Raw genomic sequence first — 14643 nt, forward strand, 5'->3', positions numbered from 1 at the left:
AACTGAATATTCCACTTTGTTTTTGACTCGCTTTTAGGACTGACAGTATTTTGTGATTCATATTTGACAGACAAACCTTTTGTGGTTTTGTGTAGAAGCTGAACCAGGTTTTATGCTTAATGCTAAAGTCTAGCAACATGACTGTACAGTGACTTAACTTTGTTCGTCTTTCTTCCATCAGCTACCAGCATAGGCCGAGACCAAGACCAGAGCTCCTAAAATACATTTAAAACATCTATATAACACTGAAAAGTCTTAATCACGGTGTTCTTATCTATTCAGTAACAAAAAACAAAAAGTAACAAAATAAATAGAATGCTTTTTAAACAATGAAAAAGGGTTTTCATTCAACCAATAAAAAATTTTAGGGTAAGGATTTACATCTGTTTTATAACTTGAGCCACTGAAAAATGAAAAATAAAAAATACTGTTATTATTTTTCATTGGCTCAAAATATAGACGTGAATCCTTACCCTAAATTGTTTTAATTGGTTGAATGAAAACCTTTTTTTCAGTGAACCTCAAGTTTTAAAAACCTCAAGAGACAAGACTTTTTATATGGCCTAGTTAAAAGCCTAGACATCGCTTTAGCTTTAGCTGGGTTTTAACAGACTGAGACACCTTTTTCAACACAACTTGTTTTTATGAACTCTTTTTATTAAACATCTTACAATAAGTAATGAACCATTGTAACATTTTTTTATTTGCAAGTTGGATTCACCGTTTATACAGATCAAGGATGAATTTTTCATCTTCATTGACCTATTCCAATTGGGCAGGAAGGGGAGGATATTATTAAAGGTACAGTTCATTTTACAGGTCCACTTTTAGTTCATTACTTTTTTTTTTATATTATAAGTATACATTTGGTTTAGTGCTCATTTTGTTTCTTGTTTTTTTTGTTAGTTTATTAAATGTCTCATTCAGTCAGCTATAGCCGTGTGATATTTTTTTTAATAGGCCTACAATTTCAATGGCCTTCAATGGAGAATTTGAATTGCCTTTGAGATTTTTCTTGCCATAAACGTTTTTACTGTGTATGTTTTACATAGTATGGGACAATTTCCCTAAAAGTTTCAATAAATAGCATTTCTTTTTAAAAAGGCACCGGATAAATGAAAATTAAATTGACTTAATCCGCCTTGTTCCTTTGGGCCTTAAAGGAACAGTTCAATGTCATCCTATACTCACCTTCGTGTTAATCTGCGTCTGTATACATTTATTTTTTTCTGATGAACACAGAGAAAGATATTGGAAGAGTGCTTATAACCAAACAGTTCTTGGCCACCATTGACTACCATAGTAGGAATAATTACTTTATGAAGAATGTATGACAGTAAACCGTTCTGGGGCACTTTTGACTACCATTGTCATTTTTCCCTACTCTGTGATCCACTAAACAAAGAAATGATTGAAAGTTCTAATTCACTAGGGAGCGAGTAAGTTCATGAAACAATATACATCATTTGGGTGAAGTATCCCTTAAGAAAACTCAGGTTCCACCGAGATTTGAACTCGGATCGCTGGATTCAGAGTCCAGAGTGCTAACCATTACACCATGGAACCCCTGTTCGGGCTATTAAGCCAATAAGATAATTTCGTCACTCTATATCAATTTTTGACATAAATATATAACCTTTCATTTTATACGTGTCGTTAAAACTAACTGGTAATGCATACCAATCATAAATATGCAAGTTTCCTGAGGTCTAAAAAGTAATTTTAGAAAGATATTCTGCACTCCAGCCCGGATGATGGCGATAACGTGCTATTCACGAGAAGCAAACCAAGCACTTTCCAGCAACCCATTACTTGCAGATTGAAGAAGCATGCAAGAGAGAAGACTTGTCTTTTCGCACATGATACATTTAACATTTTCGTAATTTATACCTTAATTCTGAAACAAACCTCTCTGAAGTTTCTTGGAGCTTTTGTTCTGTTTATATACTTGCAGCAACGAAAGAGACCCATTAAAGAAGACAGTCAGGGGGTCATATAATAATTATCTAGACGAGGCTGCTTGGCAAAATAAACAAGAACCAACGGCAATGCCAAGCCGCTGCGTTGCTAATGGCTGTGGGAAGATCAGTGGGCAGAATGTCTCAATGTTCAGATTTCCTAAGGATCCAGACGAGTTCCACATATGGGAGAAGCAGGTCCAGAAAACCCGAAAGAACTGGATGGCCAAGTCTTTCTCCTATTTATGCTCTGAGCATTTTTCCAGGGACTGCTTTGAGCCTCCATCTGTTGTTCCCGGTAAGGCAGGAGTCAAAGGACTGAGACTGAAGGAGGGTGCTGTCCCTACTGTTTTTTTCCGACCATCATGCACTAACTGTGGAGACGATGCTTCCTGTACTATATGTGCTGCAAAAGTAATAAGACACAGCGGACCTCACGAGTCAGTAAGTATCTGATGCCTTTCATATTACATTCTTCATATATTTTGTGATTTTTAGTGGCTTAGCATTCGTCTTGTTATAAAGCATTTTAATAACACATTGTTTTGCTTAATCAAATGACATTGCATTTCTTAAAGAATGAACAGAGACTGGCCTCCATAAACATCAACACGGACGGAATGAGGAAGAATGAGGGAAGAGTATTAGATAAAGCTGACATGCAACTTTACTCTGGCGGTGAACGTGTTAGAAGTCTTGAAGCAGACAAAGATGAAATAGGTGAATTCTGGTACCCTTGTATTAGTGAACATGGATAAGTACATGAAGCACACTTTACCCACTATGAGAGTTACCTGTGTGGTGTTGGTTTGTACTGTAATCTAAACACTCTCATCTACAGTGCTGTGTGAAATGTGTGGAACTCCTGGCACCAGGGACACCTTCTTCTCCAGGTCCAAGCGCTTCTGCAGTAGATCGTGCTCTCGGTCGTACTCCTCTAACGCAAAGAAATCATCAGTTCTTGCACGGCTACAGGTGGGTGTGAGGATGCTGTTTCCGTCAAAACACTTGTAATAAAACAGATGAATATTGAAGTACCTGATAATCTTTGGTGTCTCTGTACTTAGGGAAAGCCACCCATGAAAAAGAAACCACAAACACTGTCTCTGAAACCACAGTCTGAGGTGTCCACTCTAAAGACCAATGAGCATCAACAGGAGAGCAGAGCATTTGGACAGGATGGTGAGAAGATGCTCCAAACACACTAGAACACAATGGAACACAACACTCTTATCACTACCAAACTGTATGAATAAGGGTTCAAGGAATTATTGTCATTTATATATGGGTTGTTTAAGTATATTGTTTAAGAATTCGTGTTTCCTTATCAGCGACTTTAGCTGGATTTGACTGGGGTAGTTACCTTGAGAAAAGTGGCTACCTTGCTGCCCCTGTGTCCTGCTTCAGACATGTGAGTGACTTTCTACTTTTAACTTGAAATGTATCGGGAAATGTGGTGGATGTATTTAAGCTAGGGTGGACAGTTTGGTAGATGAAAGCATCCCCTTTTGAACTATCTCCAAGGTCATGCTTCTCAAGTCAATTACGTTGCGTCTCATTACTGACATTACAATATAAAACATATATCACAGGATCAGTTATTACGAATGTAATAGTAAACGTATTTACAGTATAACTATACCGTAAAGACTTTAAAGTAGTTCTGTTATTGTAAGAGCTTTATAGTGACTATAACATTATTTTGGATTTTTTTAAAATAATTTAAAAAACCTTGAAATGCAAGAGAATTTTAAAATTGTAATTTTCTAAGCCAGGAAAGATTCATTTAAGAAAGCTATTTTTTTCTGCACAGCCCTAAAAAATTTTTAATTTGGAAAGATTATATGATATGTACAGTGGTATGCAAAAGTTTACACACCCCTTGCAAAATCTGGAAAAAGCTTTTTGTTATGAATTTTTATTAAGTCCTGCCCTAAGCAAGTTATTTCACTAATGAAATGTTAACATAAAGTTCACACTAAAGAATAATAACAGAATTTCAAAGGATAGCTCAGTGCAAAAGTTTAGACGCCACTGATTCTTAAAACTGTACGATGTTACCTAAACAATTTATGTTTAGTCATAGTTCTTTAAGGGTTTCTTGTTTGTTATGAGTCATTAGACTGTCAAATGATCCAGGTCCTCCACAATCTTTGCTCTTTCAGCATTTCTGTATATTTGACTCATGTCCAACTGTAACTGTATGATGTTGAGATTCCTCTTTTTACATTGAGGACAATCAAGAGACTCATACACAACTATTACAATAGATAGAAACATTCAGTGCTGCCCACAAAGTCAACACCATTCATTTAAAGTCAGGTGGGTGTAAACCTTTGAAAATGGTTTTGCTGTAAATTGTTATTGTTTGATTTAAACATCTTATTTTTTCAATTACTAATGTCCCTCAGAAGATTTAAAATACATAAATGTTTTTCAGTAAATTAAATATATATATTTTTTACATCAAAACCACAGGCTGCGTTCGATGAATCCTTGATATTAAGAACACATCTGGGTTCTTTCATGCCCTCTTTTGTTTTTTAGTATTGGAACCGGACTTTGACTGTAATTGACCTGCATCTTGATAACTTCAAATCTCATTGGTTCTTGTACGTCTTGTTACGAAACAGGAACATGACAACAAGTCACAAGAAATGTGGGATGCAAAAATTTTGAGAATTATTAGAGATCTTTCATCGCTTGGAGAACTGGAGATGTAATGAAAATTACTGATATGGTTTTGTGAACAGTGATAGTCGATCTGTAGCACTGTGAAATGCAATAAGTTCCTGACCACGTACTGTTGATTGACAGGCGCCGCTCTGTGCTCAATGGGACGACATCTGTGTGGGGTTAAAAGTGGAGGTTCTCAACTCCTACACAACCTTGCATACTAAAGTGTACTGGATCGCAACTATAGTACTGCTGGCAGGTATATAGCTCCATGTTTCTCTCAAATGTATATAGGAGTGTGGCCTTCATCTGACTAAACCAGTAACATAGTGGAATATATAGCATATCATTTGCTGTTTCTCTTTCTCAGGCTACAAGGCTCTTTTGCGCTTTGAGGGCTTTGAGGATGATGACAGCCGTGACTTCTGGTGTAACTTGGGCACAGCAGATATTCATCCTATAGGCTGGTGTGCGGTGAACAGCAAGCTCCTTGTCCCACCACAAGGTGACCGCTGACCCCTTAAATACACAGATATATTTTGAATCTTGGTCCTTTTAAAAGATCGAAATTTAAGCTCTGTATTTCTGGCAGAGATCCATCAGAAGATTGAAGACTTGAAATCTTACCTAATGGAGCGTTTGGTCGGAGCAGACACACTTCCTGTCGACTTTCACGTAAAGGTGATGGCAAAACACCAAATCTGTTATATCATCATATCTGCATAGTAGTCTCTCTATCGTTTTTCTCTTCTGTCTGTGTTTCAGATGGCAGACAGTATGAGGTTTGCCTTCAGGCAGGGGATTCGGGTAGAGGTGGTTGATCGTTCGCAGGTGAGGCGTACCCGTTTGGCAGTGGTGGATACAGTGATTGGAGGTCGGCTCAGGCTGCTCTATGAGGACGAGGGCCTGGGCACTTCAGGCCAGGTGCTCTCGGATTTCTGGTGTCACATGCAGAGTCCTCTAGTACACTATGTGGGCTGGTCTGAAAGAGTGGGCCACTCTATCAAACGAACAGGTGGGAGAAACTGTTGAGTGTATGAAGTTAAGTCGGGAAGCATCCAAAACATAAAATGTTTTTCAATTATGTTACCACAATGTTTTTGATAATTTCACGGATGACATTTTTGATAGGTCCGAATGTCAACATGGGCACCCATCATGCTTTTCGTAAGCCCCTTCAAGACAGTCTGCCACATCATTTCAAAAGGGTTAGTGGATATGCCATTAATCATAAATGAATGATTTTTACTTGTATGTTTATAAATCCTATGTTAATTCCTTACAACATGCATAAAGTTAAGGACTGTCTACATGGGCAAAACGTTTTTTGAGAAAGGCATGAAACTTGAAGCAGTTGATCCTCTCAACCTCGGAAACATCTGCGTGGCATCAGTCCGGAAGGTATTGGCACATTTTGATTTTTTATGAATATCGGAATGTAAGTTAAACTGTTGAATGCAGTCATCTCATTTTGATTATCTTGACGCCCAGATGTTGCTAGATGGATACATCATGGTTGGCATTGACGGTGTCGAGATCGGTGATGGATCTGACTGGTTTTGCTACCATGCCAGTTCATATGCAATCTTACCTGTAGGATATTGCCAGGACAACAACATACCGCTTACTGTACCTACTGGTAATGTGCTTAAAAATAATTTTCCATCAGTTAACGAATCCATTATAGCTGTTTAGTGTTTATTCAGGTATTGCTTACCTTCTCTTCAGGTTATGTTCAAGAAACATTCACATGGTCAAAATATTTAGAAGAAACGGGAACTGTGGCTGCTCCAGGAAGACTTTTCAACACGGTTTCTCCTTCATTCATTGCATAACTGCATACATTTTGTATCTTGGTTTAATATTTTTCCTAAGCTTATCTCACTGTGGCTGAGTGTTGTCCCTCCCTCATTGGTCTTTCACAGGATGATATAGGTCATGGCTTTACCTCTGGTATGAAGCTAGAGGCAGTGGACCTTATGGAGCCACGGCTGGTGTGCGTGGCCACTGTCAGGCGTTGTGTTGGCCGGCTTCTCCTGCTTCACTTCGATGGATGGGAGCCTGAGTTTGATCAGTGGGTAGACTGTCAGTCACCTGAAATTTATCCTGTGGGCTGGTGTGAAATCACTGGGTACCAGCTGCAGGCACCTATCGGCCCAGGTAGGGGGAACCAATAAGAAGGCTTTTAAAGTTTTGGAAAATGGGCCATGAAGAGAGAATATCAGAGCTAATGATTGTTTTCATGTATGCATCCCAAAAGTTGCCCATGGATTTATGTTTGGTCTCTATACAGAACCACCCCAGAGTCAGGAACGCCCCAACCCAAGCAAAAAGGCAAAGCCTTTCCTTGGGAAAAGGAGTAAGTGAATTTTTTGTTGCTGGTTACTTACTTTGTTTGTTTTGTCTTTACAGATTCCATTTCAGATGACAAATTTTAAAAACCACTATTGTGGTATTGTATTTTTTATGCCTACTCGTCACAAATTTTTTGTTTGATTTTAATGATTTATTTTTTGCTCTAGGGCGAAGATTTGTGAAGAAAAACATAAACATTAAAAAGTCATCTAAAGTCCAGACCCGTCAGCCCATTGAGAATCCAGAAAGTAATCTCACAGAAGAGGACCCTTCTGCCATACCCTCCATCACCTTACAAATAAAGACAGAGCCAGAGGAAAAAAGTATGTTGCATTCCCTTCAAATATATTTTGTTCATTTTTTATTTGAATTGCTCTGGATTTGTAAATACATTTTTGCTGAAACTTGTTTTTTTCACTCTTTCCATTAGTTATTGCAGTAAAAGTAAAGGTGGAGGAGATGGAAACCCCAATATTACCAAGCAAAGAAAGCGAAAACCTGGAAGCCTTCACAGCTGTCAAACAAGAAGACAGCTCAGTTTAAGACATTTCCTATGTAGCTGAAAGGTCTTTATGGATCACTACAAAACTTTACTTTTTATTTCATAAACAGCAGTTAGTATATGAACCATTGTTAATTATTTTAAAAACTGTGTAAATAACATAAATTTTGGTATATTCATTTTTATACAGTGTTCATTCTTTACATTATTGAAATGTTGTTATCCTGTAGTAAAATGGATTAAATCGTATTCTAAAATAACCTTGACTATTTTTATGACATAGTTAAGTCCCGACCTAGTTAAGTTTAATGAATATTTAAAATTATTGAATAATGTGCCATCTTATGACCAGATTTTAGTCATCAGTGCTTTTTAATATTTTGTTCTAGGTATTGTAAGCAAACAAAATCCATAGACCATCTTAGAAAGCGTAAACAGTGCTGGTGTTGAAAAACTTAACGTTTCAGTTTAACACTACACAAATGTTTTAACAAAATGCAACGAACAGAACCAAATTAAAATGTTGAAGGAATATCGTAAAGATTTAATTACATATGCAACATTTCAAAATGAAAAAAAAAATTGAACCAGGGCTTCTGGACAAGTGTTTACATCTGATGCGGTCCATAGGATGAAAACATATTTTACATGTATTACAGTTATGAGTTTAAAGTAATGTTTTGACAAAATTGAGGTAATGTACATATCAAGTTTAGCGATTTAGTGTTACCAAGTCTTAAACCAATAAATCAGCACTGTACATGTACATCAATACTGCATATGAAGAAAGATGGAAACTTCTAAATCCACCCAGTTCTGTTTAGTAGGAATAAATGCAGCTTTTAAAACATTCGGCAGAATATTAGTTATTATCTGCATACATTATTACTCAAAACAAGTTGATTCAATGATATAACTTATGTTTAAAATATTAGTTAAATATTTACTCCGCAATGTTTATACAGCAGCCTCACACTGACTTCCTTTTCTTGTTGGTGTTTTTTTGCACTATATGAGGTTTTGCGATTTTCCGTGGCTGGCCTTTGACTTTTGGAGGGCTGATTTGAGCTGATTCAGTCCGCTTGGTTGGTTTGGAGATTTTGGGATTCTGAGAAGGGGTAGGTTTTTCCCCTGGGCAGCTTTTAAAGACGTGTACGTCTTTGACGTTTTGACCTCTCAGTTCTGGTGGGTAGCCACAAGTGGCTCTGACCCTCAGATTCACATGTTCAATCCACCTAGTGGCAGAACAGACAAGGAAAAACATTATCTGTACCGCAAACAAAAATTACACTGGAATGGTATGGTAAAATTTCATAAGAAATATATTAAGAATTTGGGATAGTTCACCCCAAAAGTAGACCAGTATGACTTTCTTTCATCAGCAGAACACAAAAGAAGATATTTTGAAGAATGTTGGTATCCAAAAACCATTGGTACCCATTGACTTGCATGGACTCAAAACGTCAATGGATATCAACAGTTTTTAGTGACCAATGGTTTTCAAAATATCTCGAGGTAAGTAAATGATGAAATATTTTTTTCGGGGGGTAAACTAACACTTTAAGAAAGGTTGACTTACTTGCGAAGAGGCAGCAGTGGGCAGTCACAAAGCAATGGATTCTCTGCCAAGTTTACGACTTCAAGTCCTGAGAGTGGACTCAAATCTGGAAGCTCTTCAAGCTGGTTCCCTTCCAGCAACAGACTCTGCAGTCCGGACCCCAACCCTGCCAGAGACTCTCGAGACATCTTTAAAAGAGATAAAGATGAAGGTGATTTAAACTTTTGTACTTTTGCAGCATTACGGATGTCATTTGTTTTCTTCACCTTTTCTAAACCCATATGATCAAGGTAAAGGTGTTTCAGTGTGGAAGAAACTGCCTGGAAAACTCCTGCTCCTATCCAGCGAATAGGGTTACGAGAGAGATTGAGCTCTGCCAGACTTTTTGCTTTTGAGTAGGCTTCACTTGGCACCTCCTTCAGTTTGTTGTTGCCCAGACGTAGAGTTTCCAAGTCAGGTGCAGGATCAAAGGCCTTGGGAGCAATGGCTGTGATGGGGTTTGAAGTCAGATAGAGACCCCTCAGTTTCTCAGCACCTATCAGGAGCCCGGCTTCCAACTTGGTGATCACATTGTTCTCCATGTGTAGTGACAGCAAACCAGGCAACAGCTTGAACGCTCCTTTGGGGAATTGAGTGAAACGGTTCTTCTCCAGATGGAGGTAAGTAAGTTTGGGTAACCCCTTTAACGCTTCAGGACTCAAGGAGGTGAGATCATTTTCAGAGAGGTAGAGGTACACCAGACTCTTCATACCATTGAAAGCACCGTCCTCTATATCGTGGATTTTGCAGCGCTGCAAATGTAGCGAAACCACTTCGCCTGTACCTGGAAAACTGTTTGCTGGGATGTAATGGAAATGGTTGTCCCGCAGGTCCAGCAAGCGCGTGTTTGGTGCAAATCCACGTGGGATCTTGGTGTGGCCTTTGTTTTCGCAAGATGAGTGATGGTTCAGAGCCTGCAACATGAATATTGTTTTACATTATACAAAAAATATTTATATCAACCCCAGCAATTTCTCACATACCTCACAATCACAGTTAGCTGGGCATTTGACTTTATCCGGTGGAGGCGTTGTGGGTAGCGTGGGTAGTCTGCTCCGTTCCTCCAGCTCAGCCCTTAACATGGCCTCCTGACTTTGACAACGTAAATCAGCAGGCAGCACCGCACCCAGGTTCTCACCAGACAGATGAGCTGGACCTGCACACGTGCCACCCAAACGAATGCGCTCTCGTAAAACCCACTCTCTCAAAGGACGCATGTAGCAGCTGCAGTAGATGGGGTTGCTTGCCAGATTAAGGCGAGTTAATTTTGGGGAGCCGGGGGCCATCGGCTGCAGGACACGCAGCTGGTTGTGGCTTAGGTCCAGATGTTTGAGACTGGGACAGAGCAGGACAGCTGCGATCGAAAAATCCTGGAGAGAATTATGATCCAGGAAAAGGTGAGTGAGCTTGGGCAAGGATACAGACTCCTCTCCAAGGTAGGTCATGGGGTTATAGCCAAGGTCCAGACGAGTAACTTCTGGAAGTCTGAGGAGAGAGGAGAAACATGCTGAAGGATTGTCATCAATGAGCAGGCATTTGTCTTGAAACACATACTGTACACAAAACAAAAGAAAAAAAACGGAAAGCTCTCACCGTGTCATTGTCTCAGTAGGAAAAAACTGCAGCGCATTGTTGTCCAGGCTTAAACGGGTAAGAGTGAAGAGTCCAGCAAAAGCCTCTGTTGCAAGATAATTGAGGGAATTGTGACTGAGACGTAGCCATTTGATGTTTTGCAAACCCTGGAATGTCAAGTTAGGTATGTACACAAGTTGGTTGTGTGTGATAGAGAGAAGGTTGAGAAAGCCAAGCTGTGAAAAAGCTCCAGGCTGAATCTCTTCCACCCTATTTCGGTCAATAAGTAGCTGCTTCAGAGAAGTCAGTCCATCGAAGGATTCCTAGATTTTGTACAAGAAAAGATAAATATTCAATGAAATATTGCTGCAACCCTGGTTTAATGATAATACACAAGCACTTAGACAAATCTGCAGATGAGCTGAGTGTAATTGGCAGAAGGACAGGCTCCAGGTGCCATATGAAATAATAAGGGAGTCCTTGCATACATATCAAAGTGCTGTTAAAGTAGCGAAGTCAAAATCTTTCTCTGACATTATTGACAGAAACTGTCACAAACCTAGAGTATTATTTAATACTATTAACTCGGTTATAAACCTACCTAGTGTGATCGGCCTGAATTTTCAGTTGAAACTTGTGAAAAAATTACTTTTTTTTTTCATTTTAAAGATTGAGTATATTAGATCTCAAATTCCTCCTGCTGCTATTAATCCATCAAGTGCATTTTTATTGCCCTGTGATATTTGATCATTTTGAGGTTCTACATCTCTCTGGCCTGGAAAAAAATAGTACATCAGTTAAAGCCATCAGACTCCCCACTTGATAATAAAAACTAATCAAACAGCTTTTGATACAGTTGGGCCTAGTGTTTTATCTATTATAAATTGTTTCCTCGTTCCGGCTTCCTTTAAACATGATGTGGTCCAGCCTCTAATTAAAAGCATTAAGAGACATCGAGTATTGCAACTACAGACCTATTTAAAAGTTGCCTTTTCTTTCAAACATTTTCGAGAAAGCTGTTCTTAGTCAGATGCAGTTTTTCTTGAATAGTAATTCTCTTTTTGCAGTATTTCAGTCTGGGTTTAGGGAGCACCACAGTTCAGAATCTGCACTTAATGATGTGTTGTTATCTGTGGACTTTTGTAAATGCTGTAGGTCTGGTGTTACTTGACATTAGTGCATCATTTGACACTATAGACCATAAAATTCTTATTGCACAGCTAGAGCGATTGGTATGGTTTCAAGGTACTGTTTTAAAATGGTCCTATTTAATGAATAGAAGTCTTTTAGTTGCCTGAAGTACATCATCTTCAGCTCCTCTTACATGTGGGATTCCCCAAGGATCCATTTTGGGTCCTATTTTATTCTCATTATATAGTATGCTTCCAATTGGGTCTATTTAAAAAAAACACGGCATATCATTCCACTGTTACGCTGATGACACACAAATATATTTGCCAGAAAAGAAGGAAAGTAGCTCACTAGGGTCGCTTCTTGCTTGTTTGAATGACCTGAAAACATGGTTAGATGTGAATTTCTTGCATATGAAGGAATCTAAAACAGAGATTATTGTGTTTGCACCTCTAAATACTTATGGGTCCCATAAATTAGATATAGGACCTTTATCAATTCACTGATAATCCATGGTAAAAAATTTAGGGGGGCTTTTTGATGAGTCGCTAAATTTGACAAAAAGATAAATGATGTTGTCAGATCATCTTATTTTCAATTAAGGACACTGACAGAGGTCTTTTTGTCGTTTTATGATTTAGAGAGAGTGATGCATGCATTTGTGTCTTCACATCTGGACTATTGCAATTCCCTGTTTTTGGGGATTAATCAGTCAACTTTGTCTCGATTGCAAATTGTTCAAAATGCTGCTGCAAGAATGTGACAGGTTCTCAGAAACGAGATCATATTACTCCTATTCTTTCTTCATTACAGTGGCCAGTCAGGTTTCTGCTGTTTGTTTTAAAATCTTTAAATGGTATTCCAGCATCATATCTTTCAGATTTATTCAATTCATACTCGCCAGCTAGATCCCTTAAATCTGCTGACCAGAATCTTTTGACTGTCCCTAGGCCGAGACGTAAATCATGGGGTGCCTTTTCAGTGATGGCTACGAGACTTTGTAACAGTTTGCCGTTAGATATTAGAACAGCTCCCACACTGGGGTCTTTCAAATCTATTTTGAGAAATTCTTTTTTTTCTCTTACTTTTTTGTAGGATTCATTTAAGTGATATTTTATTTGTATCATGTATATGCTTCTGTAGTAAGATGTCTCTATGGTGTATAGTCTTGGTGTCAAATGAAATATTTTTATTTTTTATATTTATTTTCTTGTTTATCTTCTCTGTTTAAAAACTGTACAACACTTTGGTCAATAAACTGTTGTTTTTAATTGTGCTTTATAAATAAGTTTCATCTTGTTTTCATACATTTGGGAAATACTTTTATCCAAACAACTTACAGCAACAGAATAGAAGTCTAAAGATAAATAATACATATTGTCCAAGTTGCAGCACTACATATCGGATAGCTACAATTCACCATGTGTTGTCAATCTCACCTGGTAAAGGATATCAATGTTGTTGTTGGCCAGATTGAGTGAGACAAGTCGACCAAGTCTGCGAAAGGCTCCCTCCTTCACTCTTCGAATATTGCTGTTCTGCAGGGACAGGTGGGTGAGGTAAGGGGTGTGTGAGAACGCCCCTGTAGGAAGCTCCTGCATGTCATTTCCCCTCAGGTCTAGTTTCACTGTTATCTTAAGAGAGAGATCATAGCAGAGCATAAAAACAATGCAAACAGACCATTGATGATTCAAGACAGCAAGAAATAAGACCAAAACAATCAGGATGTTCCAGAGTTTACCTCATTAATGGTAGGTGGCACCTCAGTGAGATTTTTGTTAACACAAGCAACTGTGAGCTGAATGTTGTCACATATGCAGAACTTTGGGCATTTGCTTGGGTGTACTCTATGGACTCTTAAGGCAACCAATGTTATAAACAGCCACGTGGAAAGGATCAACATTTTGACCTGTAAAGGAAGCAGCAAGGAAATACATTTACAACAGGTAACAGATTAATTTACCTCACACGTCTTGTTTATCTTTCGCTTAATTCAAAAATGAATATTTAGTTGTGTCAAATCCCATATGGCTTTTTAGACCAAAATGGATTTCATAGCTTTTAGGTGAACCTTTAAACTGTTATAAACCTCTGCGTAGCCACAGAACTTAGAAGATTTCTTGGCTATTGATGTGATTTTCTAAGGATTTGGTAGCTGGTTAGTTTAACACGCATGTTTGCAGATTAGTTTCAAGTATTTTAATCCAAAAGCATATAATATTGTATAGGATAGTCATATAACACAAAAACATTCCTTTTAATTCATTTACAGGAATAAAGAGCATTGCACATAAACTTTAGACTCAAACATTATTTACACAAAGTATATATTTACGATGGCTTTTAAAAGAGATCGTCTAAATAAATTGTTTAACGTTTACTTTCGAAAAGTAACAGACACTCTATGTTCCACACATTCTTGTTAATAATGAATAAGAAAAGTTTCTCACGTTTCTGTGCAGTTCGGCTATTTAAACCTTGTTGAATAAATGTATTATCCGAAACATAAAAGCGCTTCAGAAATCAATCCCTTGACCGTTTGCAAAGCATTTCCAAAACCTTCAACAAATGCAAAATACCTGGAAATCGCAAAGCAATAGCACCGAGAATGTTATTTTCCAAATGTGAAATATGCCTGCTGTGGTCCCATGAGGTACAAACTTCACACCGCAATCCTGGCACACTGACACCGCACAAAGACGCGCACTGTTCTCCGTCTGGACATCAGTCTCTCACAAATACACGACTTGAGAAAAGAAGGGTCCCTTGAAAAGGCATATAAACTTGTCTCTTCATAACTGAACTACAGAGTTTTGACTGAAAAGGAGTTGAAGCCCTTACGACTCGGTGAT

General features: G+C 38.2%; 2 protein-coding genes and 1 non-coding gene across 5 annotated transcripts; 1 reads left to right on the top strand and 2 right to left on the bottom strand.

Moving 5' to 3' along the window:
- Positions 1-1421: 1421 nt before the first annotated feature.
- l3mbtl2 (L3MBTL histone methyl-lysine binding protein 2) lies at positions 1422-7583 on the top strand. 2 transcript variants are annotated; one of them, XM_056771607.1, is made up of 17 exons: positions 1422-2402; positions 2537-2678; positions 2800-2933; positions 3026-3140; positions 3290-3369; positions 4776-4893; positions 5005-5139; positions 5227-5315; positions 5400-5649; positions 5766-5842; positions 5931-6035; positions 6126-6273; positions 6363-6445; positions 6560-6794; positions 6895-6993; positions 7157-7312; positions 7420-7583. In XM_056771607.1, exons 1-17 carry the CDS (start codon positions 2049-2051, stop codon positions 7530-7532), a joined length of 2433 nt encoding a protein of 810 aa, XP_056627585.1. In that variant the 5' UTR covers positions 1422-2048; the 3' UTR covers positions 7533-7583. The 2 variants fall into 2 exon arrangements, with proteins under 2 accessions (XP_056627585.1, XP_056627586.1); XM_056771608.1 differs by having other exon boundaries at positions 1425-2402; positions 6928-6993.
- trnaq-cug (transfer RNA glutamine (anticodon CUG)) lies at positions 1495-1566 on the bottom strand. The gene has a single exon. It is a non-coding gene; the product is annotated as a tRNA-Gln (tRNA).
- Positions 7584-7778: 195 nt separating the features above from the next.
- chadlb (chondroadherin-like b) lies at positions 7779-14636 on the bottom strand. Of its 2 annotated transcripts, none has more exons than XM_056771610.1 (8): positions 14371-14636; positions 13533-13700; positions 13231-13425; positions 10682-10983; positions 10072-10573; positions 9316-10002; positions 9071-9237; positions 7779-8726 (listed from the first exon to the last, which is right to left on the bottom strand). In XM_056771610.1, exons 2-8 carry the CDS (start codon positions 13692-13694, stop codon positions 8462-8464), a joined length of 2280 nt encoding a protein of 759 aa, XP_056627588.1. In that variant the 5' UTR covers positions 13695-13700; positions 14371-14636; the 3' UTR covers positions 7779-8461. The 2 variants fall into 2 exon arrangements, with proteins under 2 accessions (XP_056627588.1, XP_056627587.1); XM_056771609.1 differs by having other exon boundaries at positions 14242-14636.
- Between the last annotated feature and the right edge of the window lie 7 nt (positions 14637-14643).

The sequence above is a fragment of the Triplophysa dalaica genome, chromosome 17 (genome assembly GCF_015846415.1).
Source record: "Triplophysa dalaica isolate WHDGS20190420 chromosome 17, ASM1584641v1, whole genome shotgun sequence".
Lineage (NCBI taxonomy): Eukaryota > Metazoa > Chordata > Actinopteri > Cypriniformes > Nemacheilidae > Triplophysa > Triplophysa dalaica.